This window comes from Chelonia mydas, chromosome 15 (assembly GCF_015237465.2).
Source record: "Chelonia mydas isolate rCheMyd1 chromosome 15, rCheMyd1.pri.v2, whole genome shotgun sequence".
Classification (NCBI taxonomy): Eukaryota; Metazoa; Chordata; order Testudines; family Cheloniidae; genus Chelonia; species Chelonia mydas.
This window is the reverse complement of record NC_057856.1, coordinates 9,836,138-9,860,658: the sequence shown is the minus strand read 5'-3', so window position 1 is coordinate 9,860,658 and position 24,521 is coordinate 9,836,138. Positions and strand designations below refer to the sequence as shown.

The window sequence follows — 24,521 nt, the reverse complement described above, 5'->3', positions numbered from 1 at the left end:
TCCGCTTTTAACCCTGCGCTCTCTGCTTTGTGAAGAGGGGTTCCCCCTGGCAGCTGGCTGTGTTAAAGCACGGGGGGTGGGGGGGGGGAAACGAAGGCCCAGCAGCAGTGCTCTCCTGCCCCATCCCACAAGCCACCCCTCTCCTGCCCTAGGGCTGCCGCGCCAACACCAGCCACCTGTGGGGCAGGGGGCTGTCAGGCACTGCTTTGTGTTGGTGGTTTGAGCAGCTCTGGGCCAGGCATTGTATTACATGGGAGCTGACCTTTGGGGGCGCAGGGAAGGCTGGAGGAGTTGAGGTCACAAACTATAAGCTCTTTCGGACAGAAACCTTCCTCCTGTGTTTGTACAGCACCAGGCACAATGGGGCCCATGACTGGGGCTCCTGGGGGCAGAGGTGACAGTAAGCCGGTACAGTACGGCACGCCATACCAGCAAGAGCTGGTACACAGCCGACCGTACCGGCAGGGGGAGCTTCCCCAGGCAGGCCATTTAAAGGGCCTGAGGCTCCCAGCAGCAGCCGGAGCCCTGGGCCCTTTCAATCGCTGCTGGAGCCCTGCTGCCGGAGTCCCAGGGTAGCAGTGGCAGCCGGGAGCCCCGGGGCTCAGGCTGTGATTTAAAGGGCCCGGGACTCCGCTGTGGTAGTGGCGGTTGGAAGCCCCAGGCACTTTAAATTGCCGTCCGAGCCCCGGGGCTCCCGGCCACCGCTGCAGCCACTGCTATGGCGGTGATTTAAAGGGCCCAGGGCTACTGCAGCCGGAGCCCCGGGCCCTTTAAATCTCAATTTAAAGGGCTGGTGGATTTAAAGGCCCCGCCTCTTCCAGTTGAGGCCACGCCCCCTGCTCAGGACTCCAGCATACCGGTAAGTCCTTTAAGAGTTTAAGTTACTTTCACCCCTGCCTGGGGGCTACATACGAATACGCTTCATTGGAATTTCCCATGCCCATGTGACCCGGTACCCAAAAGGACCCGGAACCTCACTCCCACCTCCCTGCCGGGGATTCCTTTGCACGGCACAGAGCTCCTGTGAGAAAAACAGCCACCAAAGCGGGAGCCCTGGAGAGCTCTGGGGCTGAGGGCTCACAGGAGACGCGCTACCTGACGCTTCTCAAGGGACTTTGCTCCCTCGCATTTCCCGATTGTTGGCCTGGCCTCCCAGCACCCAGCCCTTGATTGTTCCCACTTCTGCGTAACGCCTCACCAGCTCGATCACCAGCGGGTCATATTGCTGGGGGAAGAGAAGCAAACTCGTGCTATAAAAAGGGAGGGGAGGGGCGAGGGAATGGCCCCTTCCGAACAATCCGCTCCCCGGGAGAATTTCTTCCTTCACATTCACAGCAGGAATTGGCTGACCCACGGCGACTGAATATTCCTCCCCGCGGGAGGGGCACAGTGGAAAAGCCACCTCCAATGAAGGTGAATCGATACTGCAGAAGCCTCTGGTTTTTTTCCCTTTGTAGGGGAGAGGCCACATCGCAATGCTTGGGGGCTCCAGGCTGGAGTCAAGGGAAGCGTTGCCACTGACCTCAACAGAAGCAGGGCCAGACCCGGACTCTTTCTGCCCGGCCCAAAAGCCTTGAAGAGAGTTTCTTTTAAATTATTTCTCTCCCTCCCCACCAGCCAATTGGTGCTTGCTGTCTGCTGGCCAGGGAAAAGCAAGGAGCTAAACTCCCGCCCTGGATTAGCCGCAGGCAAATGCTTCCCTGGAGATAAACCAGCCTTCCCCACCCGTTCCTGGCCTATAATCAACACAGCCTCTGCAAAGCACGGACCCGCCCTCTCTGCCCACGTGTTCTCTGGAGCCGTCAGGCCCGTGTCTGCCTCTGCGGCTGCAGCGCCCGGCACTACAGGGGGCTGGTGGATGCCACAACGGAAACATGAAATAATAAGCTATCACCGGGGAGGCTGGAGGAGAGAGGAATGAAAAGAGACGACCCCGACGCACGCAGCAGGGAGGGGGATGCCCTAGCGCCGCAGGCTGTCATAGCTGTCCGCAGAGCCGTAACTCTTGCTCCTGCTGCGGCTGCTCCTTGGGCCCGAACTCCGGCTCCGGCTCCGGCTGCTGTCACTGCCGCTGCTCCAGCTTCTGCTCCGGCTGCTCTTGTAGCTGGAGTAGCTGCGGCTGCGGCCAGGAGAGCGGCTAACACTGCTGTGCCAGGAGGAACAGCTGCTGAGGCTGCTGGAGGAGGAAGGGCTGGGCCTGTAGTACGGGATGGGGCGTTTCCGGGCACTGTGGGGACAAAGGGAGAAGAGTGGTTATTGGTGACACAATGGGACCCCAGGGGTGGTGGTGGGGGGGGGAGCTCCTGGCCCTGGGGCTCAATGGGAGGCAGGGAGGGAAACTTCGGGACGATGCTTTCCCTCCTTGAGTGCTTGGAGGGCAGCGTCTCTGGGCGTGATGGACTCAAAGCAGATCCCTACTAAAGCTGTCCAAAGACCTTGGCCAGCACGTCACCACTGAGCCCGTGGCTCTCCAGTGTGTCTCCTGGAGGGACAGGGCGGCCCCGCGTCATTCCCTTACCTCGTGATGCGGCGAGCTTCCAGGTGGCTGGGAGAATCTCTCCTGCGTTTCCTCATGGGCGAGTAGGACCTCCGCCGCCGCCTGTCCCGCTCCCGCTGGGACTCCTTCTCGCTGGAGCCGTACTTGTGCTCTCTCGCGCGGTCCCTGAAGAATGGGCAGTTTGGAAAAGATCACTGCAAAGATCCCTGTGCTGATGCAACGACTCACTGGGGGGCGGTAGGCAGGGGCTCAGCAGGGGGGCTAGAACCTGGAAACTTCAGCTCCAAAACACCGGCCTCGATCATTTGGGCTAAAAAACACTAACGCTGCCAGCGTCCTCCGCCCGGCTTGACTGATAGATGGAGGCACAAGACATTTAGCCAGTGTGTTATGCAGACACTCGCTAAGCACGGGCTGGGGAGTGCTTTTTAACAGCACGCACAGTTGGCTAGATGTGCATGCCGTTCCCAGATTTAGCCAGTCTGGATGCAGCAATGTGAGGCTTGGCCATGTGCAGCGGGCGTGTGCTATTTCTGAGAACACAATGACTTTTTAAGCATGCAGAATGGTTTATAATGAGCTCCCCGATTGCTGTGGATATTAGAACCTACTAGCAAAGGTCTAAAAACATTTAGCAGACCAGACTGTGCCTCGGTCCCGAGTGTGTTTTGCTAGGTATTCAAAGCACACAAGTCTCAGGGTATTTGGCAGGTCCAATGCACCCATCGGTTAAGAGCTATCGTCTACATTAACATTGGTTTCTGGGCAGGTGTTAATCTGCTTTATTTGCCATGGCCCTGCGGATTTGCTACTCTTTTGTCAGTATTGAAAATAACTGGCTTTAACATAGGAAACAGAAGCTTGGGGTGGGAGGAATTTGACTAGGGGACAGACCGTGGCCGCTGTGCTGGCTCTGGGATGTCACTCGTGGTAGTGAATGGAGGCTGCTAAGGATCAGGGGAGGCCCTGGAGCTGGTGCATACACAGTCACAGCACTTGGCTCTGCAGACGATCTCAAGCTGCAGAGCAGCCCAGTGGTGCTGGAACACTTTTTAGAGTGGGGGTGCTGTGCGCCCCTTCCCCCTGTCTGCGCCCCTCTAGAGTTGGGGCCAGGAGCAGGGCCGTGGCCCCGGGAGGTGGGAACGCAGACAGGGATAAAGGGGCCGAGGCTGGGGCCACAGCTGGGGGAAGGTGCAGAGCCCCACGTGCGGGACCCCCGGGCGCAGGGCCGGGAGTGGAGCCCCACGTAAAACCTGGGGATGCTGCAGTGCCCCCCACAGCCTTAGTTCTAGCACCTATGGAGCAGCCACCAGGCAAGCTGCAGTAAATTGAGGCTGCTCCACCTTCCATTCGGGGCCATTTCTTCCCCTGTAGCAGCCTGGAGCCAGGGCGGGGCCTGCTCCCTCCTCCTGGGCTGGCCCCTCTGTGTTGCATCTCTCAGGAGCCAGCACCGGATCTAGACCTGGGATACCAGAGTTATCCTGTTTTCCTACTGAGAAGTCATTATGTGGCTAAACAACCGGCCTGAAACATCTGGGAGCCCCCGGACCAAATCCTGGCCAGGCTGGCTCCAAGTTCCCCATAGAACTGACACAAGCCCTGCATGCCGGGGTTAAGGTTTCATGGCCCACACCAAACACTGGGCAGGCCTCATCAATAGAGTCACAACCCCGAGCCCAATTTGAGCCTGTTTAGGGCCTTACTGTACAATCTGTATTTTGATGATACAACAGGATGGAACTGGGCAGCCTCACTGAGTTTCACTTGGCACAACTGGATTAACTGTGGGACATCGGTCTGACTTGCTTTCTGGGTCCCACACCTTTAAATGGTGATAAAGGCCCCATCCCTGCTACAGAGGCAGCTGCCATTTAGTGCTCAGAGGTAGCCAGGTACACAGGAGACACCCACAGTGCTCTCTCTCATAGAGACCTGACTTTTGTTCTTTCTTGCCTTAGCCTTGCTACAAAACGAAGGTCACTCTGCCTGACAGGGATTGGTGACTCTATGGACGGACGGAGAGAACACATTCCCCCCAGAAGCACAAAATAAACCTTGGGGTATGAACCCACATACAGTGAAGCTGAGGAAATTGTTCCCATAACACCCTGAAGCCCTGAAAAAACAACCCCCTGAGTTTCATCCAGCTTGAATTCCATGTCATTTGCTGCATGACCTTGAGAGCTGAGTTACTGTCTGCTCTGCCTGGCGGGTAGCGATTGTATGGCACTCATCGTGAGAGCAGGGGTTTGCCCTAGTGTCCTTACCCTAAATTTCCACTACTCCCATTGCGGTGCTTCAGCTGCCACCTTCCACCCCAGAGCTGGCTGCATTTCAGTGGAGCAATTTACAACTATATAAATAGTAAGGCACCCTGAAACCCAGGGGGATGAAAAGCACTAGTAAACGTTTTAAGTACTGGATCAGCACTTCCCTGTGGTAACTGCACTGACCCCCAGTGCTCCATCTGGATGATCGGCCTTTATCTTACCCTTGGACAATCCTGCTTCTGCATTCCTGGCATGGGTCGTGCATAAGTCCTTTAGACCAATGCCAAGCTGCTGCTGTGGCTCTCTGCTAGGTTATTTGGGCCAGGAAGGCCCATGGCTAAGAGCACCTTTATTAACTGAAGCAATCTGCAACCTTTCACATGATCAGGGAGAGCTTGTTTTAAGCCAGGCTAACCTCACACTGTCTGAAATATGGGAACGCAGAGTAGAAGTGAGCAACAGGCCTAAATGGCAACAAGTCTTTTTGTAAGAAAGCCACCGTTGATTCCCTCTACAATGGGGCTGGGCAGGTGGCTGTTAGCGTGGCTGCTGGTGCGGCTGCTGGCTGGTTCTCTAAATAGGGCACTTTACCAAGTCAGACAATCTCTGCGCCACACACTGAGGGGCATTTCAGTGAGCCCCAGCGTTCCCTTCAAAATCCCAGCTGCTAAATGCTGCAAATTGGAGATTTTGTGTTTTTCTGCTTCAAGAAAATTCTTCTCTGACAATGGCTCAAGCCCTCCAAGAGGCCTGTGGGTTGGCATCGCCAAACCTGCCACGTATCATGAGACACGGACTGCGTGGAGTGCCCGGCCCTTTGTGTCTGGGGTGAGCCACAGCACTGGACTGATTAGCTCTCTGCTTCTGAAAGGGTTCAGAGTGAAGACAGCACATCTCACCAGGTCTTACCCATCCAATTCCACATACATTGCACAAGGGGTTAGTCCCTCAAAGCCCTGAATAAGTAGTCTCTCGCTCCCTATCACCCCCTTCAACAGCTGCTTAATGGGGACCTTTCCGCTGTCTGTTCCCAGGGTGAACCAACGAACGGAGGGCAGTCTAGGAGGGAAGGCCTCGGTTGCAGAAATCCACATTGGGATGATCCTGAGTCTTGCCACCTTCCGTTCGTCTCGTTGCTCTGGAATCAGTGTCAGCAAAAGCAGCTGACAACACGGATGGAGATATGCCATAAGCAACGAGAGCTGGAACGTGCAGATCGAAACATGCCTCGATCCAGGGGCTAGTAGAAATGTGAGACAGCCAGATCCCCCATGTCTCGGGGGCTCTCACACGCAACTTCATGTAAAGGTTGGGACAGTGCCACGGAAGTGCAGCGGCGATGCTTACGGAGGGGAGTCACGCACGCACTCTCGTCACAAACCCGGACTGAAGTGCCGCAAAAGCAGGGGATGCCGTGCAATGGCACCACGATGCACTGGGGACAGTCGTACCTGCCGGGGCTGTAGCGGGAATAACTGGGGCTCCGACGCAGTCTGGAGTTCCTGCTTCCAGGGCTTCTTTTGCAGGACTTGGATGAGTAGCTGGGGGAACGTGAATAGGACCTGGGAATAGACAAGAACCATGGAAAGGTGAATCAAACCGGAGCTCAAGTGAGAGGATTTAAGGGGCACAAGGCTCCTTTTCCAAATCTGCATTCGAGTGGCAATAAGGTCCCAAGTTTAACAATGTCAGCCCAGCTGCTGATAAATGTTCATTCAACCTGTAAGGGAATGAGCCCTGAAGATCGCCATCCACCAACAGGAACTCCACTGCTCTTCAGAGGCAATATCGTTGGTACTGTCAGTACCCTTAGTCATTTCAGCATAATCCAAGCCGTATTTTCAAGGCTCTTTGGCCTATTCCTGGGACTACCAAGCACTGCCACAAATGGAACGGCCAGCGATAACACAGACAACCACGCGACGTGGCCTCACCTTTTCCCTGAGGAGCAGGATCTGCTTCGGGAGTACCTGGGCGTGGTCTTGTGATGCAACGAGCGGGAGTGGGCAGAGCGACTGGAGCCACGGGAGGACCTCCCTGTGCTGGTGTACGACGCGCTGCGGGAGCACGGTCTCAGTGGGGAGCTGCGGTCCGGGGAATGTAGGGGGCTCTGCTTCTTCACCTCCGAGCAGGCGAGACACGGGGACAGGAATCCTCTGCAAACGGACATTTGAAGTTGTGGTAAACCAGAGAGCCCTGCCTCAGCGCGTACTACCGACTTTCGCTTACAGGGCCCGAATCAATGCAGGTTCCACCCTCCTATTAAATCCATTGGGTTCAACAGCGACCGCGGCATGAAACCAGAGTGGGCCCAACGGTGAATCAGGCTCTATCAGATGATCAGATTTCAGTGCCAGGTTACACCTGGGTAAATCTGGAGCGACACCCCTGACTCCAGCCTTACGCTGATGGGAGAGCAGGATTCGACCCTCAGTGCCAAATTCTGCTTTCAGCTAAATGGATGCAAGCCCCACCCATGTCAATGGGAGCTGCACCCATGGGACTGAGAGCAGGAGAGTGTCTTTAGGGTAAAACACTGAGGCCTGACCCTCCTATTATCAATGTTACCGGTTACTCCACTGGAGCTAGCCCTGATTTGCCCAGATCGGAGCACAAAGTCACGCGCTCTTCCCTGGGCCCTCAGAATTTGTTCACAAACAGAGCCTTGCACCAACAGAGCCTTGCACGCGCCGCGGCCAACCCCTCACTGCAGTGGCCTGCAAAGCTCCATGACCCGTTTGCCGCACACCTCAGGGCAGTCAGTCAGGCTGGAGAAGAGAAGTAGGAAATGAGTGTGCAGAAGGGGAGCTGGGACGCAGTCTCCTTCGTGGGCACTGGCCTTCCTTCCCAGCTCCAGCCATGGCAGCTGCCAGGCGCTGACGGTGACACTAACCCTCCTCATGAGGGGGCAAAGTCCGGGCACCAGAGCACGTGCTCATGAGGGACCTAGGGGAAGACTCTTCCGTCCCAAGGGGCCGCTGGACAATGGCAGCTACTGCAGGGAACGGGGGAGCTACCGATGCTGCCACCCACCTCTCCACGGGCCTTGTGCAACGTGGTGAGCACAGCTTCACTTGCCATTGCCCCACTGCTCCCCTCTGTGGTCCAGTGCAGTGAGCCACTGGGCTCATCCTTCGCAGACGGGTCACTGCTTAGCGCTCCCCACATGGAGGAAAGACAGCATTTCTGCTGTGTCTTAGGCCTGAGGTAGCTATGCCAGCATTTGGCCGAGTGAATCAGGCCAGAGGAGAGAGTCGATTGGAAAGCTTTAATTTAAATGCATATAGCTCTGCTTCCCAAACATGAGTAGCTACAAGAAAGACAGGGCAGTCTGTAACAATTCCATCCAGCCTTTAGAAGTTTGCCTAAATGTGCTAGTGACCTTTCCTGCTTTTTTGCTACAAGGTCACAACAAGTCAACGAGAGATGAGCTCAAGCCACATCTAGATCCAGATTGTGAAGGCCCCAGCGTTTGGATCTAGGTCTTTGATTCATGCCTGCATCTGGAGCTAAGTGGATCTAGACTGTTCTCAGTGGTAGCGGATGACAGAACAAGGAGTAATGGTCTCAAGTTGCAGTGGGGGAGGTTTAGGTTGGATATTAGGAAAAACTTTTTCACTAGGAGGGTGGTGAAACACTGGAATGCGTTACCTAGGGAGGTGGTGGAATCTCCTTCCTTAGATATTTTTAAGGTCAGGCTTGACAAAGCTCTGGCTGGGATGATTTAGTTGGTGTTGGTCCTGCTTTGAGCAGGGGGTTGGACTAGGTGACCTCCTGAGGTCCCTTCCAACCCTGATATTCTATGATTCTATGAGTCTCTTCTGAATGGCCCTGCGGGGAGAGGCTGGGGCTGGTGCACGTGGAGGCTAAGGGATGAGGAGCAGATTGAATGGATTAAAGTTAGCATAATCAAATCTCATCCTTCGTGGCATAAACTGAGTGCCAAAGGGGTCAGGAAGGAATTCCACACACACAGCAACATTGCCCAGGTGCATTATGGGTTGTTTTTCACTTTCCTTTGAAGCCACTATTGGAGTCGGGATGCCAGACTTGCTGGACCTGAATTATGGCTAGCCACCTAGGGAAGAGAAATACATTCCTATTGGCTCATCACCTGCAACAGTCAAGTGAGTAGAAGACATGGAGTCATTCCAGGAATAGATATAGCAAACACCAACTATTGGCAATCACTTACCTTTGATCCTGTCCCTTGTCATCCGGAGAGAGATTTTCCAAAGTTGTTCCCTTGCTCTGGGAAAAACAACTGGTGAAGGAATTTCCTGAATCAGAGCTGTTATCGCTGTTGGCCAATTTGGGCTTCCCAGGTGAGAAGGCACGGCCAAAGCCATTGTGGGCTAGGCTTCTTTTCTCCTGGCTGTCCTTTGGCCTGGCTGAGCTTTTCTGAGTGGAGGGAGGGGAGGAAGTATCGTTTCCTGAGTCAGATTCATGGGCCCCTCCATTCCGACTGGCTAGGTTGCCAAGTGGGCTGTCTGTTTTGGTAAAGAGGTCAGCAGATGACCCCGACTGAGAGATCTGAAAGCAAAAAAGCCGTTTGGCGTTGTTTGAACTTTAAAATTTTTTTTGTTTGTTTTATATTGTCTGACTTTTTTTTTTAAATAAACCAAGAAATTTTACCGTCATGATGCACTGTAACAAAAGGAAAGAAAGAAACAAAGAAAGAAGAAGCTAAAAAACAAAAGTACATATCCCTGAAAAAAACCACAGAAAGAAGAAACTTCTTTTCCCCCTAACATGATAACTGGAAGATTTAGACATCATGCAAAGAGTATTAGCATGCGATCCATGTTGAACAAAAGTTTTTTTTAAAAAAAAGGGAAACAAAAGAATAAATAAATACAAAAAAAAATCAAACAGAAAAAAGAAACAAACAAACAAAAAAACCTAACAACCCTTATTTAACCTAAAAGGTGGGGTAGGGGAAAGAAACAGGAATACATACTCATTGGAAATAAATCAAAAATGGAACAAAATTCTAAATGATCGACTTTTTGTTTTAGTTTCCTTAATAAGGAGACTCAAAAGTCACAAAAAAGGTCTTTATGTACAAAGGAAAAATTGGCAAACAAACAAGTTTAGCACTTTGAAACTCAAAAAAGAAAAAAAGTGGGGGGTAGGGTGGGAATAAAAAGAAAAAAACCCAGAAAAATTAAAATCCCTCTGGAAATAAAAGGAATACAGATATTTCTTTGTGTGCTTTTTTTCCCCCTGTAGAAGGTATAGCTAATGCTCTCTAGTGACCTCTAATAAATTCCCTAGTGTCTTGCGGATAGCATCCACTTACCAATCAAGAATTCCTCCTTTAGTAGGTAAGGTGTAAGAAAAAGGGAAGAGCGGGCAACATAAGTCCATCATTAGAGTCTCAAATTACAAGAAAAAACATAAACCCTCTCTTCAAATCCTCACCGTCAATTGTTTGATTCTTTTCTATTTAAATTTCAAGACTTTTTTGTTTTGTTTTTAATCATGTTGTTTAGTAAATTCCTCTAGGTTGATTATTTGGGATGACAAGTCACTGATTTAAATAAATCCCCATTGATTTCATGCTGGCCCACAGATACACTGAAGTTCAAAAAACAAAATAAAATTGAGAAAAATCTAAAAAAAGGAAGGAAGGAAGGAAGGGAAAATATTTTCCCTGTGGTGTGTTAGAGAAAGGTTGGGGGAAAACAAAGACTTTGATCCTGCAATCTGATCTGTATGGATAAAGCCCTAAGGCAGCCTCACTGATTTCAATGGACCTGCATGCTGGCAGCCCTCCGCACCTGTGCAGAATCCCAATGACATCAGTGGAGTCTTTGTAGGGTCCAGGGTCCACATGCATGGGTCTGATTGCAGGGTCAGGGCCAAAATTCTATGGCTGTCAGATGGAACCCCTGAAAATCTCTTTAAGGACTTGATCTATGTCCCACTGAATTCTAGGGTTGCCAACCCTCCAGGATTGACCTGTCGTCTCCAGGAATTAAAGATTAATCTTTAATTAAAGATTATGTCAAGTGATGAAGCCTCCAGGAATACACCCAAACAAAACTGGCAACCCTACTAAATTCAGTGGAAGTCTTGCTGTCGGTGTCAGTGGGCGCTGGGCCATGTTCCCAACCAGCAGTCAGATTGGTGGCGGGTGCGGTCCAATGACAGTATAATAAATGTGCTGTTGTTTATAAGAGGATCTCAGATGATCTGTGGTGGGATCTAATTTAATAAATAACATGGGGCCTAGTTCTGCAATGCAGACTCAGATGAGTAGCCCTTACTCATGACAGTAACCCACTGAATGCAAGTGGGCTGCATGATCAGGGCCCTTAGTGTGTTTAGCTTAAACATCTTCAATGTATATTGGCTTATTACAAATGATGCTGGGAACTACAGCTCCAGGGCCATATCCTCAACTGGTGTCAATCAGTGTTGCTCCAGAGCTGTGCTGATTCACACCACCTCCACCCGAGGATCTGGCCCTCAGTTTTTACAACATGCACCTCTATTTGGCTGATACGTAAAATACTGTCCCTCGTTGCTTTGTGCAGAGGGGAGCGATGCAAGCTTAATGCTGAATAAAACTAATGTGACCAGGGCAGAAAATGCTCCTGTGCAAGGTGGCTTTCAAAGACCTGGGTGTCACTCATGACCTCTGACCATTCCCCTCACAAAGCGCATTAAATGCTCTAAGGCTATGTGCTTTTAACCGTGGCTGCAGGTCCGGTGGAACAGAGGCACCTTGCCTCGGTACGGCTCCCCACTGGGGTCAGAACAAACATGGATCCGCCAGACGTCACAGTTCACATCGAGCTTCCCATAACACTTTCTGCAGCCAGTCAGACGGGGCCATCTCAGGAGGCCTACCTGCTCACATCATCTAGTTCCCGTCACAGTGGGTTGTTCTCTTAGTCTAATCCAAGAGTTGCTAAATAGGGTGGTAGGATCTGATTCGGCGGCAGGGGCAAATCAGCTTTGCAACAATAGTAAGCTAAAATCACTGACCAATAAAGCAAAAGTGGAGTTACTGCAAAGGAAAAGCTGTCGAAACACAGCACAGGCTGATGATCCAAGCTTTGCCATGATCACTTTGCTCTCCGATAGTGCCTCGAAGTGGCGGATCTCCAAGCAGGTTACAAATATTACGGAACGAAAGCTCCCATCACATTTCTAAGGGAGGTATCACCAACCCCGTTGAACAGGATGGGCTAATGAGACACAGAGAGGGGAAATGACTTGCACAAGGTTAGTGGGGGACAGAAGCCAAATCTCTCAAGTCACTGTCCAATGCTTTAGCTACTGCACCACACTCTCCATACTTGGGGTTCCGTGCTTTGGGGCAATGGTGGTCCAAAAACAAAGGAGTCAATGTGATGCCTTTTATCGGACCCACACATACCTTTTGAGCAGATCTGTTTGGAACATAGAAAGCATTTTGCACAGAACAGAAATTTCCCAGCAAAGAAATGCTTCCGTCTTCCATCAGAGGAGTTCCCCAGAATTAGTGATGAACACAGATGCTGTATAGGAGATTTCACCACTGACTCCAGTGGGAGCAGTCAGGCCCATCATGGGTTGGAAAAGGAACCCATTAGCCCCCAAATATTGTGTGTGAAAATAACCTAGCTGTTGGTCCCCAAATGATATCACATGATCATTATTTACTGTTCATATTAACGCAGGTTGGGATTTTCAACGGAATCATGTCCAGTTCCATTGAATTGGCATCAACCCTTAGGCTCATTGGAAAGCAAATAGGGCCTGAAAACCCTGCAAGAACTGGGGCTTCACTATGTTAGTTGCTGGCAAAAAACACAGTGATTTTCCTTCTCGCCCATTTCCTACCTCAAGAGATGGGGAAGCTAGTTGAGATCATTCATTATGGAGATCTGGAATATAGACTGGAATATGCTGCCAGATTTGTTTTAAGAATGATTAGTATTTGGATCTGAACCCAGGTTTAGATTTGTCTGGCTTTTGACACCCCAGCCCCTACATTTATTTTTAATTTAGAGCAAAGGTTCAAGAAAATAAAATTCAAGCTATTCTACGAATACACAGGTAAGGAATCTTTGGATAAATTGCAAAGTATCAGAAAATCTTGGGTTTGGACTCGTCCAGCATCCATGCTGAAGGATGCTGGCCGATTCTGCAGGTACAAACGTCTGTCCTTCCCCTCACCCCATCAATGTCCTAAAAATTAAAGATCCTTCTTCTCTCTGCCAGGAAACCCATTAAATGTTTCTTTGCTCCCAGCATTTCCAAAGTAGCTCCCTTAGGGTGCCTGTAAGAACTGGGACATTTGCTTTTGTTTCAGCTTTGCTAAGGTTTGGCTTGGGAGTGGTCATTGTTCTCCGTATACTGCAAGGTCATTTAATAATTTGAGAGTCAATACATTCCCCCTTAGGCCTCAGTTCAGCACAGCACTTCAGAATGTAATCAAGCCCCACTGAAGTCAACTGGACTTAAATATATGCTGAACTTTAAGCACGTGCTAAAAAGTTTTGTTAAATCTTCTTTTCTTCCCCTTGCAAATTCCATTTCTTGTGTCAACATTTTAAAAATTAAGTTAACTCTTGAAATTTTATGTCCACATTGAGAAGAGATATGGGATCCTGATTCTCTCCCCTTTGACCTTTCCTATCTCCCTGCCAATTCCTCCTCCTTGCCCTATTCAAATGTACAATAACATTTCCAGAGGCGATGACACAATCATTGCACCCCTGACACCCAGCCCTAACGAGCCAACTCCCATGGTCTTTGCTCAGTTTTGATTCCATGGGACGTTTTGCCTGAGTAAAGAGCTCAGGTTTTGGCCATATGATCTCTTGTGCTAGCGATGCTGTTGACACTTCATAAGTGCCTGGGATTTGCGTGCTCTACCCAGCTCAGTCATCCATTGCGTTAACCTAGTCCCTGTACCAGCAATCCTGAGGTCAGAGGAAACATGAGGAAACACATGCCCAGTGCTGCATATTTCATATCCGAAGGCCAGAGGGCCTGGCCTGGTGTAATAGCAGGTAGTCAGGGAGTGGAGAACAGCTGTCTATTCCCCCCTCCCCCAACATTAGTGACAACCAGGATGTAACTAATTGGAAGGACTTCCACTATTTCTGAGACAGCTGGCATAAAATTCAACCCTGCGCCAAAGGACCAGCATCTGCATCACTTCAGCCCTCAAAATAGGACTTACGAGGGGTGTACATGGTGAACAGTCCTTTTGCTGCCCTCTGCTCTGGGGTGAAATTCACCACTGATCACCCCTACTCTCCCTTCTTTTGCTGCTTATGAAAAAGCATCAGCCATATGAACTATGCACCAAACACCATATTTGAAACACTGTACAGGGTTCAAGTGAATTCTAATGGTCTTTTTGGGGGGGGTGGGTGGGCATGTTTTAAAGTGCCTAGTCTTTTATGGCCTTAATTTGCTCTGTGTGAACATTAGCATCTGCCCCCCCCCCCCGGCCTTCCCAACTTCTAATAAGTAATTAAATAATCTCAGGAGACTTTGCTTCCCTTAGCTTTTGCTGGGGGAATCTAGGGCTGCCCTTGAGGGAACCAGCATACTTATTTATTGTTTTTCTGTTTCAAATCATTATTTAATCAAAATGAAGGGCGGGAAATAAAGAGGCCCTCACTTACACTTCAGAATTTAATTTCTACTGAAATCCTACATCAAGAGACCACATGGCCTAATAGATTACAAAAATACAATCACTAAGAGTATTCCAATTAAACTGAACAAGTCCATTTACTGTGCTACGAATAGCCCCGTGGAGAGATATGGCTATACATTTTCTCAGCCATATGGGGAATGAGATCTTGCCATGAGTAGCTCTGCATGGCACGGCTTATAGTTGGAGGATTTCTTTCCTGGGTCTATGTCTTTTGTAAAACTCATTTCAAAGTAGCATTAATTTCTTTTTTTAGGAAGTGCCTAATCTTCTTCTTCTTGGCATGCTAATAATGAAAGAAATAAAGCATGTGTGTCAATGACCCCATCGAGTCTTGCTATTCATTATGGCAGCAGGTTATACAGTCGGCACAGACTGCTGATGAGCTTCTGGAATTGGAAGTGCCACCTGCTGACAGGGGTCACTTGGGAGAAAGGGGCCATGTGCTCAGTTTTTAGGGAGATACTGCATTACCGCTTTCTGGGCCAGACCCTCAGCTGGGGTAAACTGGCATGAGTCCCTTGGCTTTAATGGAGTGCTGCTGATTTACCCCAGCTGTGGATCTGGCCCTCTCTGTTTAAGCCCCGTTAAAGTGAATGGCTCTGTATAAAAATACCGATGCATGGAAATAAGATACAACCGCAAAAGGCCCAACCCTCTATTCCCGACTCAAGCAAAACTCAATGAAAGGATCTGCTGTGATTTTGAGGAGAGCTTCGCCTGCACAGAGAGCATAGGATTGGGTCCTTGGTACAATAAAGGCTAGGCTGAGTCTATTAAAACGATGCCAGACACCTATCATATGCAAGAAGAGAGGGATATCACAGTGAGGCGCGTTTATCGCTGCACTTGCTGTTTGCTGCTGGATGTCTGTCTGCACTCCCATATGGCCTATATCAGACATCTACTGGAGTGGGAGTTTCCAGCCGAGTCCAAAGTGAACATTTGTTGGCCTTGCGAAATCTCATCAGCCTACATGGTTGGAAACAAATGCTCTGGGGGGGCTCTGAATGGAAACAGGCGGGGGTGTTGCACACCGGGTTTGAGGTGCACTGGCAGAGCTGTAGCGAACGCCCACCCTCTGCTGGACTCCAGCTAGTGCTCTCCGCTCGGTCGCAAATATGCCCAGGTCAGTCAGACTGTTCCATCCTGACTTCAGCCCCAAGCAGTGCTGGGATTTTGGCACCGTGCAGGTCTCAGGCTGGGACCAAAAAAATAGAAACTAGAATCTGCATATTTAGATATGCAAATAACCCAAGCATTTTTTTTTTTAAACTTTTTACCCTTGAACTTTAAGGAAAATGTTTGTTGCGTTACATGCCGCTGGGGTGTTAAAAGAAACTCCTTCCCTACTTAAAACCAAAACTGAGGGCTGGAAAACATGGAACAACATGCAGTCAAAACCAACCCCTCTTGCAAGGCTTCTGAAACCCTCCCAGCTCATGCGGAGACACTCTTTGCCTTGGCTGGCATTTCCCCTCCTTCATCTTCATGTTAGCACAGAAATAATTAGCGCTGCTTGAAATAACTGTACCCCAAACCTCCCTATGGGCTCGCAAAAAATTTGGCTCAAGACTGTGTTTGTTCTAGCTGCTGATAAAAGGCGTGTCAGTGGAAGTCAGGGGGCTGGAGAGTGGTATCTGTGTCCTGTCTGCTGCAGTCATCTTCATCAGATACAACAAAGGCAATTAGATTCATATCCTACAGATATTTATATTGTTCAGTTCCGCTAAGACTTCCTAAAAGCACAGCAGCCTGAAATATCTCTGTATCAGTGTGGAGTAAAACAGCTGCAGCAGGTTAGGGGGCTTGTTATTCCTCTGTTTAAAAATAGAAACTGCAGATTACCCTCAGTTTCTCAGTGCACCGAGGGTAGCCATGTAATCCGGCTCTGAGTAGGTTTCCATTGTGGCTGCTTGTTATTAATTGTTCAGCAGAGAGAAAATAGAGGAAGAGGCTAGGAAATTTATTACAGAAAAGCAAAGAAGCATGAAATTATTGGTTGTCTTCCTGTATGTGTGCTCATCCACGTGTATATAAGTGAGAGACAGAGAGATGCAAAGGATAGCACGATGTGTTTTTTCTAATGATTTACAGATAGAGCTGGTTACAAAATGGTTTTATTCTTTGTGGAAAATACCAATGAAAAAGAAAAAAAATAATTCATGTCACTCCTCCCCCCGAAATAAAATTTCAACATTTTTTTTTTGGGGTGGGGGAAGAGAAAAGGAAGGGAGGAACCTCAAAATAAACTTCTGGCCAAAACCAAAACACTTAGATTCACAAATGCTGCTGCAGTGGCTCATGGGAGTTGCCGTTTGGGCTCTCATGCTTGCATTCGCAACTATGGGCCCGGCTTCCTAGTCAGACGACATCTCCCATCATGCATCACAATCTCCCCTCTGGCTGAGCTGCCATGATGCATCATGGGAGATATAGTCTGACTTGGGAATCCAGCCCACAGAGGACAATGGGTGGTATGAAGCAATGAAACTACAACCCCCGTGAAGGACTACGGCAGCATTGCTGTATCAAAATGTTTTGGTTTTTCAGCTTAGGTTTTCAGATCTCCAGTTTTTCAACAAATAGTCAAAATTTTCTGCAAAAAGCAGATATATTTTATGCAAAATTTAATGTAGTTAAAAACCTAAATTTCCAAAAAAACCCAAAAAACCCAAAAACTCTTTTTGATGGAAAAATATTCAACCTGCCCTAGTTATAGACCTGACCACTTTAATCCACAAAAGGCAGAGTGAAACCACAAAATAGGTGTGTCTGGTCATTCCTAATGCATGAGATTAATGTTTATTCATCTTTACATTCTCAGTTATTCTTTACACGATCTTTAAGGCACTTATTCATGAAAAGTGTCCCTGTTCAGGACAATACTGAAGCATGTACTTAACTTCAAGCAGGTGCTGTAAGTGCTTTCCTGAATCATGGCCCAAGTGTGTATATTTTTCTTTGGGACAAGGGAGAACACTGACAGATTGCATACTAAATATACTGATACATTTTTGTTATCAGAATATTTGCTTGTTAGTAGGCTAAAATAGAAAGAATATAGATGCCCCGATGACTTATATTCCTCACCCATAACCTGCAGCTATATCTAGAAACACACTGAGGCTGATATTTATCTGCCTTGTGTGGTCATTTACACCTATGCAAAGGGAGTGCAGAGTGCATGCACCATGCTCGATCTTAGATCGTCTTCAGAGGTTTCAAAATTGTTGTAGTTATTATCCTTTGTGGCAGTTGGTCTCATGAGGGAGCCTGGCTTTAGAGACAGAGAACTAGAAAAAACAGCACCAATTAAGGGCATTTTTAAACTCTCTAAAAGATTTCTTGAAGAGTTTGTCTGTAAAATAAGTGGCTTATACAGAAAACATGATGGTACGATGCAATGTAACAGTTTGACTGGCCATCCTTTGGGATGAGCTATTAACTCTTTCAGTTTCACCACTCACCAGTAATGCAGCCATCTGAAATTTCACGCCAATAAAAACTTCACAGCTCACCATTCCGTGACATATTTCTCTCTCTGCATATGTGTGTGTATCTCACACACACACACACACACACACAGGTGTGTGCACATGTGTATGCAGCTCTTTCTAAAAAAACACACACACAGATTCTCCTCTCACCGATGTTGGTTTTACATCGGTGTAGCTATTGAGTCCAGTCATGTTAGTCCTGATTTACATCTGCTGTGTAAGTGAGAGAATTAGGCCTATAATATATACAAGTACGGTGGCTCGGAGGGCTTAGTGCTGTGGTTCAGACCCATCCCTTATACTGTACATGCGCAGGCCTGATTCCTCATTGGGTTGCACCTCGTGTAGTAGTTTATCTCTGTGCAAAGTGAGTTCATCCCGCTATCTGGCAGCCCTTTACACCTGTTTTGCACAGTGTGCACAAGGTGCAGTGTGGTGGAGAATCAGGTCCTTATTTAATTCTCTCTTTCTCTCTCTTTCTTTCGAGATGAAGACAGGATCTAGAACACAGATTATATTCTTTCTCTATATATCCCAAAAGATACCCCAAGACATTGGGCCTGACTCTACCCTCCACACACAGCCCCCGTTCCTATCAAGAGGAGCTGCCTACAAGCTGAGAATCTGGCTCTTCGGTTGGTCAGCAAAGAGGAGCGATGATCTGAAAAGAATCCCGAAAGTCAACAAACATCCCCTGCCAAAAATCCCCAACTCATTCAATGTAAATGTTTCTTTCATATACGTTTGATTCTCTTGATCCCCCCCGAAGGACTAAGCCATTGGGCACAAAGACCAGCGAATATAAGTTCACATCCAGCTGAGCAATGACTGCATAACAAACACTTCCCCGTAAAATACCATCACTGGAGGCTGCTTTTTTGTTAAATGTCCCCTATTCATTATTCATAGACTAAAGGCTTATCCTGCCCCACCCCCAGTGTGTAAGCGCTGAGGGAAAGGAATGACTTTTAATATGTCGGAGAACAGCACCATCAATAAATAATATAGTTTTAAACCAACTTTGTCTAACATAACTGTAATTGAGTTATAAAAATTTCATACTGGATTTTTTCCCCCAAGTTTCTGTGGCTAGTCTGCTCAAGGAAGCAGAATGCAGAATACTTACTACTTCCTTAGCCGAGAGCAAGCTGTAGATCTGAAGGGTTTGGCTGGGGGAATGGCTGGCCTGACCCTCTGCAGAGATGCTTCGCTTCTCAGTGCTCTTTGAACAGTGCTGGGAGCGTCTTCGTCTTGCTTTATGGCCTTCCTCCCGAGACCTGCCTCTGTGCCTGAAGAAAGAGAAACAAAATCAAACCATAATGAATTATGATTAGTATTATTGATTGTATTGCAGCAGTGTCCACAATGTCCCATCTTCCACTTAAGGAAGCCATTTGTCTGGTTATAAACCGGACAGTCCTCTTTTAGTGTGCTTTAGTGCCCTGTCTGATACTGGGACAAACCCGGACATAGTTTTGTCTGGTATTGCATGGAGGACACCTCTTTAAGAGTGTGCCACTCTGCACCCGCTGGCATGACCTCAAACGCATCGTGCATGCAGGGTCACGGCAGGGGAGCAGGGTTGTGTGTACTACAAGATGGCACTCCCCCGCCTGTGTGGCATGTCTTTGAATGCGCCGTGTGTGTGAGATGATGCCAGCGGGTATGGAAGCAGGGCAGCACGCTCTTAAAAAGGTTTCCCCCACCATTCCCAGAAGCACTGGGATGCCCAGTATTCTGGGAACGTGAGAGTGGCCACCCTATCTGTTGGCTCCACATGTCGGGTGAAAGTCACTCCTGTGCAGGGAGCCAGCACCAGGCTTACAGGAGGCTGTGTGGCCTAGTGGATACAGCACGGGAGCAGGACTCAGGAGACCAGGATTCCATTCCCCACTCAGCCACTGGCCTGCTGGGTGACCTTGGGCAAGTCACTTCCCCACCCTCAGTTTCCACATCTGTAAAATGAGGATAACGATGCTTACCTCCTTTGTAAAGTGCTTTGAGATCTGCTGACTGAGGTGCTGTGTGAGAGCTAGGGGTCATTATGGGTCCACTACACATAGGTGAATTTCACCCCTTTGATTGCTGCCTTGAGGCAGGTAATACTATGGCTGGCTGCTGGAATTTGAGAGAGAAGGTGGATACTGACTCCTATTCCTATTTGAGTTTCTTAATGTTTTGAAACTGGGCAACTTGTGATGAGTTTGGACCCTGATCCAAAACCTCTGAACTTTGGAAGGGTTCAGAACCCAAACCTGGACTCAGATCCAAGTTTTACTTGGTAACAGCCTGGACGCAAACCCTGTTTCCGAACCTCCTTGCACTGTAGTGTGGGAGATGAAATCTGGATCTAACTTTTGTGGCTTGTCTTCATCTCTATTTGGAGGGGGCTTAAAACCCCGGAGGTGACATGCCTCTGAGAGAATGCAGCCCTGTCCACCTGCTCTAATGTGGTCCATGACCGTCTTGCCCTCACACTGCATTCCCACCTCCAGCGACCAACAACTCTTCACCAACTGCTGCCACCAAATTCCTTAAAGTATCTTCTTTGTTTTTAAAGTTGAGTATTTGTGTAAATGGCAGAGTGACCCAAGCCAGGTCTAGCGTGATCCCTTCATGCAGATCTTCCATTGCCCAGCAACCCTGGCATATACCACCACCCTCTCTGCCTGGCCCAAAACAAAGATGGCTACCCGTGTCAAAGTAGGCAGCTGTATAGTGACAATGGTAAATAGATCCACCAAGTATGAGAATCACCCATGTGCTGAGGCCTATTTTAAGGGCTTAAAAGTGGGAGTTCAGTGGTGCATAGGCCTTGGGCTGGTCATGTGCTTTCAGGTCACTGTCACCCTGGGAAACTAGGATGATGTTAAGCTGCCTCCCTGGCAGGATCATCGGCAGCAGGGATTGAACCTGGCACCTCTAGATCTAAAAGCATGAGCTTGAGCTAAAAAGACCCCAGCCCAACCCAACATAACATAGTAGCAGGCTCAACCACCTCTCTGTATGACCTAGCCACCACTGGAGGGAGACAGAGCATCTCAGTGCATGGCGGTGTTTACACTGAGCCCACTAAGCTCATTTCAGCTGTGCCCCTGAAGCTAGGCAAAAGGAAAATCAGCTCAGCAAATGGCATCATTACCTGCTTTGGCAGCTAGAGGAGAGGGAATCGGAGCTCTCCGAGCGAGAGTGGTAGTGGCGATGGCGGTGGCGGTGGGATTTTCGTGGCCGGCTACGAGAGCTTTTGAGAGTGGAAAGAAAGCTGTTCATTAATCGAGCAGACAAAGGCGGCCCGAGATCCAGCGGATGGAAGCTGAAGCTGGCAACAGACAAAATGGAAATAAGGTGTAAATTTTTCTAAGCCGTGAGGGCTATTAGCCATTGCTTGGAGTTTACAGATCAACGCCTCGTGCCTTTCCAAGAGATAGACCGTAGCTCACCACACGTCGCCGAGCTCGGTGCAGGAACCACGGGGTGGAGTTCTACGGCCTGTCCTATGCAGGAGGTCAGACTAGAGGACAGTAACGATCCCTTCTCGCCTTAAGCTCTATGAATCTATGCATCTGCCAGGCTGGAAGAGCACATCCGATCAGCCAACATCCTTTGGGCAACTGTTAACACAAACTATTCTGCAGGCTGGGATCTCCTCATTTCTGGGCCTCTTTGTCAGCTAGTCCCATCAGCCAGGTCACTCCACATGAAACTCTCAAGGTTAGGCCCACGTCCCTTTCCACAGGGTGGGTTTATTGATAAACGGAAGATGCAAGAGAGGCTCAAAACAACACAAAATACACGGTGACGGACATCTTCCCTGCTTCCTTCAGCTGGGACGCGGAGGCACATCTTTGCCCCCCAGGTAGCTCTTTCCTGGCTACTACAGAGACCTCTCGCAATAGGCTTTCCCTGAGTCTAGGTCAATCCCGTGTGCTGCCCCTGCTTAAGAGTCAGCAAGCCTTAGATCTGTCTTCTTGTAGATCATGTACTAGCTCCTAGGCATGTGCTCTGTGACCACCCAGTTTGAAAGGGACAGGCGCAGAGGGATGCACCCATGTGCCCCAGGATCCAGAGGCCTGTTCCACTCCCTCTTTGCTCCATTACAGCGGTTCCAATTGATTGTAACATTCTTGTTGTCTGCCACTAGGGTTGCACTCTGCAGTGGGCATGACAGGGGGCTTTTGGTGGCAGCTATCAGCTTCAGCGTTTGTTCCTTTCGGTGGCTGGTCAGAGCCCATATTTTTGGTGACATTTTAGGTATCTGTGAAGCCTGGATTTTTAGCCAGGAGGGGGCAGGTGCCAGCTAATGGAGATAGTGATTGTTAGCCAGGAGGGGATCGTTAGCATGGGGGCTGAGGCATGATCTAATTTTGGGGCTTTGTTATTTGGCCATGTGCGTTGTTTTATTTAGAAATTCTGGATTTCTGCCCACATGTCACACGATTGGGGTGTAATAAATCAACCTCTAATAAAACCAACAGACCATCTGCTTCAGAATTGCATCTCCCCTAATACAAAAGAATATCCCACTCAGAGCAGATTGAACACTGCAAAAGCTGTTGGTGAACATTTACTTAAACTCTCGTTGGCTGTTTGGTTTCATTGTTCTTGTACCTTATTATTATTTGCTCTGTGCTGATTTTGGCCAGTTTGACAAGTTTGGTTTTTTTGCTCACAGGAATGTTCGGGGAATGTGTTGCCAACTCATGTGATCTTATCACAACTCTCATGATATTTGGTGTTTTTCTTAAAGCCCCAGCTCCTGGAGGCATGAAATTTGGTGAGAAACTCAGCAGTCATTTAGAAACCTTTCTAACCTTGATCACTGCAGAGAAAAGCTTTGAAATGTAGCCCAACTTGAACCTAAAAAGACCTTAAAAGGCAAAGAAGAAGAACCCCACCTTGATTATTATTATTTTAAAAAAATCTCACCATTTCAAGCCAATCATGATTTGGGGGGTTTGGTTTTGAATGCTTGGAGTGGGCAATAGTGAACATATGCCCCTTGTACAAAGATCTGTGTCTGTGCCTTCATGTGAAAACAAGAATACTCGCTATTCAACATTTACTATCCTTGTTAATCTTGCGTTTAAAGCTTTTGCCATCCCATCGGGGTGCAGAAATGGTACCATCTGCCCTAGGTGACCAGTCACGCACCGCAAATAATGAAGCTCCGACGCGAACATTTCCTCCTCTGTCCCAGTGAACGAGTAGCCGGCTGTGTTCTTGCCAGGAAAGGCCCACTGCAGACTGGCTCAAACCAGAGAGACTCTAGCAGTCTGGATCAAAACCCCGCTCAAGAGATCAGAGTCTGCCCTGGGGACAGCTACTGCCTTGAAACCACACAGTTTCCTTCACCTGATTTATTTCGGTTCCTCTTCTTTACTTAGCGGCAGGTTCTGCCACACTTACAGTCAGAGGTGCCTTATTCCATGAGTGGGGCTATTTGTGCTGAGTATTCGATAAGGCAGGAATGTTAAAGGAGTTAAAGGAATGGGGGGAGCACGACACCCTCTCAGGCTGTGTGCATAGAGGGTGTTTCTCATTTTGGCTGGAGTGGTGTGAGCTCTCCTGGGTCAGGGGATTGCAACCTTGCCCTAAGGGAGTGAAAGCAACAGGGAGCAACATCCTGACTGTGTCACAGATTAAACATCGCAGGAAGGCATGTGATCATTCTCCTCACGCTGGGCTGTTGTGGCATGAAGTGGCATGTCTCAGGGTCAGGGGTCATTTTTGGTCTGTGCTCTGCAGTGCTGGTCACATTTCCTCTCAGCCTCCCGTCCTGAGTGCACCCCTCCTGCAAGACTGTGCTGAACCCTTTGCAGGAGTTCGGATGCCCTTTAAAGACTGAGGTAGTGTCCCAGCTGCGTTAGCATACCTTAACAAACTGTCCCTCTGCTCCCCGAAACATCTCTTGCTTTTCTCCACATCTGGGGTCGTAGGTTCAAAGAAGGGTCCCATGCTACGGGTGCAAATTACATACGCGCATATTGCACGGGTAACGGTGCCTGCTGTTCCCACATTTGTGCATGCAGATTGCATACACCGTATGTGCAAATGGACACTTGTACACCCAAGCCACCCTTTGCATGCCCAGTTGCATGAAGTCCTTGTGTCCATAATTACCCTGCATACATGTGAATGCATATATTTTGCAGGATTGAGGCATGTGTGGAGTGTACATCCTCAAAGCACACTGCTGCTTTTGAATGCCTTTGTCCCTACAGCACGAAGAAAATGTGATCATTGGGCTTTCCATGTGCCAAGCCTCCTTCTGACACTATTGGCCATCTCTCAGAGGTGCTGTACCTTCAATTTTCCACAAGCATCCAGCAAGGCCAAGTATGAGCTATGCATTTTGCACCTGCCCCTGAGCAGCCCCCTGCCCTTTGAAACGGCAGCCCTCATGCTTTGATCTTTACGCTCCAAGTAGAGTTGGTCAGAGAAAAGGGACAAACATTTTACAAACTTTTTTGGATATTTTCCCCATCCCCAACATGAAGTTTTTCTAGTTTCAAAATTTGAAATGTTCAAGTTTGGAAAACACTGACCACCTCTAATTCAAATCCTCCTTGGGAAGGATAAAAACATTC

The 24,521-nt window shown here is 48.7% G+C and overlaps 1 protein-coding gene across 3 annotated transcripts in view; it reads right to left on the bottom strand.

The window, feature by feature from the left end:
• Window positions 1-808: 808 nt before the first annotated feature.
• Window positions 809-24,521, bottom strand: part of SRRM4 (serine/arginine repetitive matrix 4) — a 288,447-nt gene continuing 264,734 nt past the window's right edge. Inside the window, exons 8-14 of one of the 3 annotated variants that reach the window (XM_043529583.1) lie at window positions 21,077-21,253; window positions 19,061-19,223; window positions 8,963-9,300; window positions 6,702-6,923; window positions 6,219-6,329; window positions 2,519-2,662; window positions 809-2,227 (exon numbers count right to left, since the gene is read on the bottom strand). In XM_043529583.1, coding sequence (XP_043385518.1) covers window positions 1,963-2,227; window positions 2,519-2,662; window positions 6,219-6,329; window positions 6,702-6,923; window positions 8,963-9,300; window positions 19,061-19,223; window positions 21,077-21,253 — 1,420 coding nt within the window. In that variant the 3' untranslated portion in view covers window positions 809-1,962. The remainder of the gene's footprint in view (window positions 2,228-2,518; window positions 2,663-6,218; window positions 6,330-6,701; window positions 6,924-8,962; window positions 9,301-19,060; window positions 19,224-21,076; window positions 21,254-24,521) is intronic. The other 2 variants (XM_043529584.1, XM_037879059.2) reach the window with 2 other exon arrangements.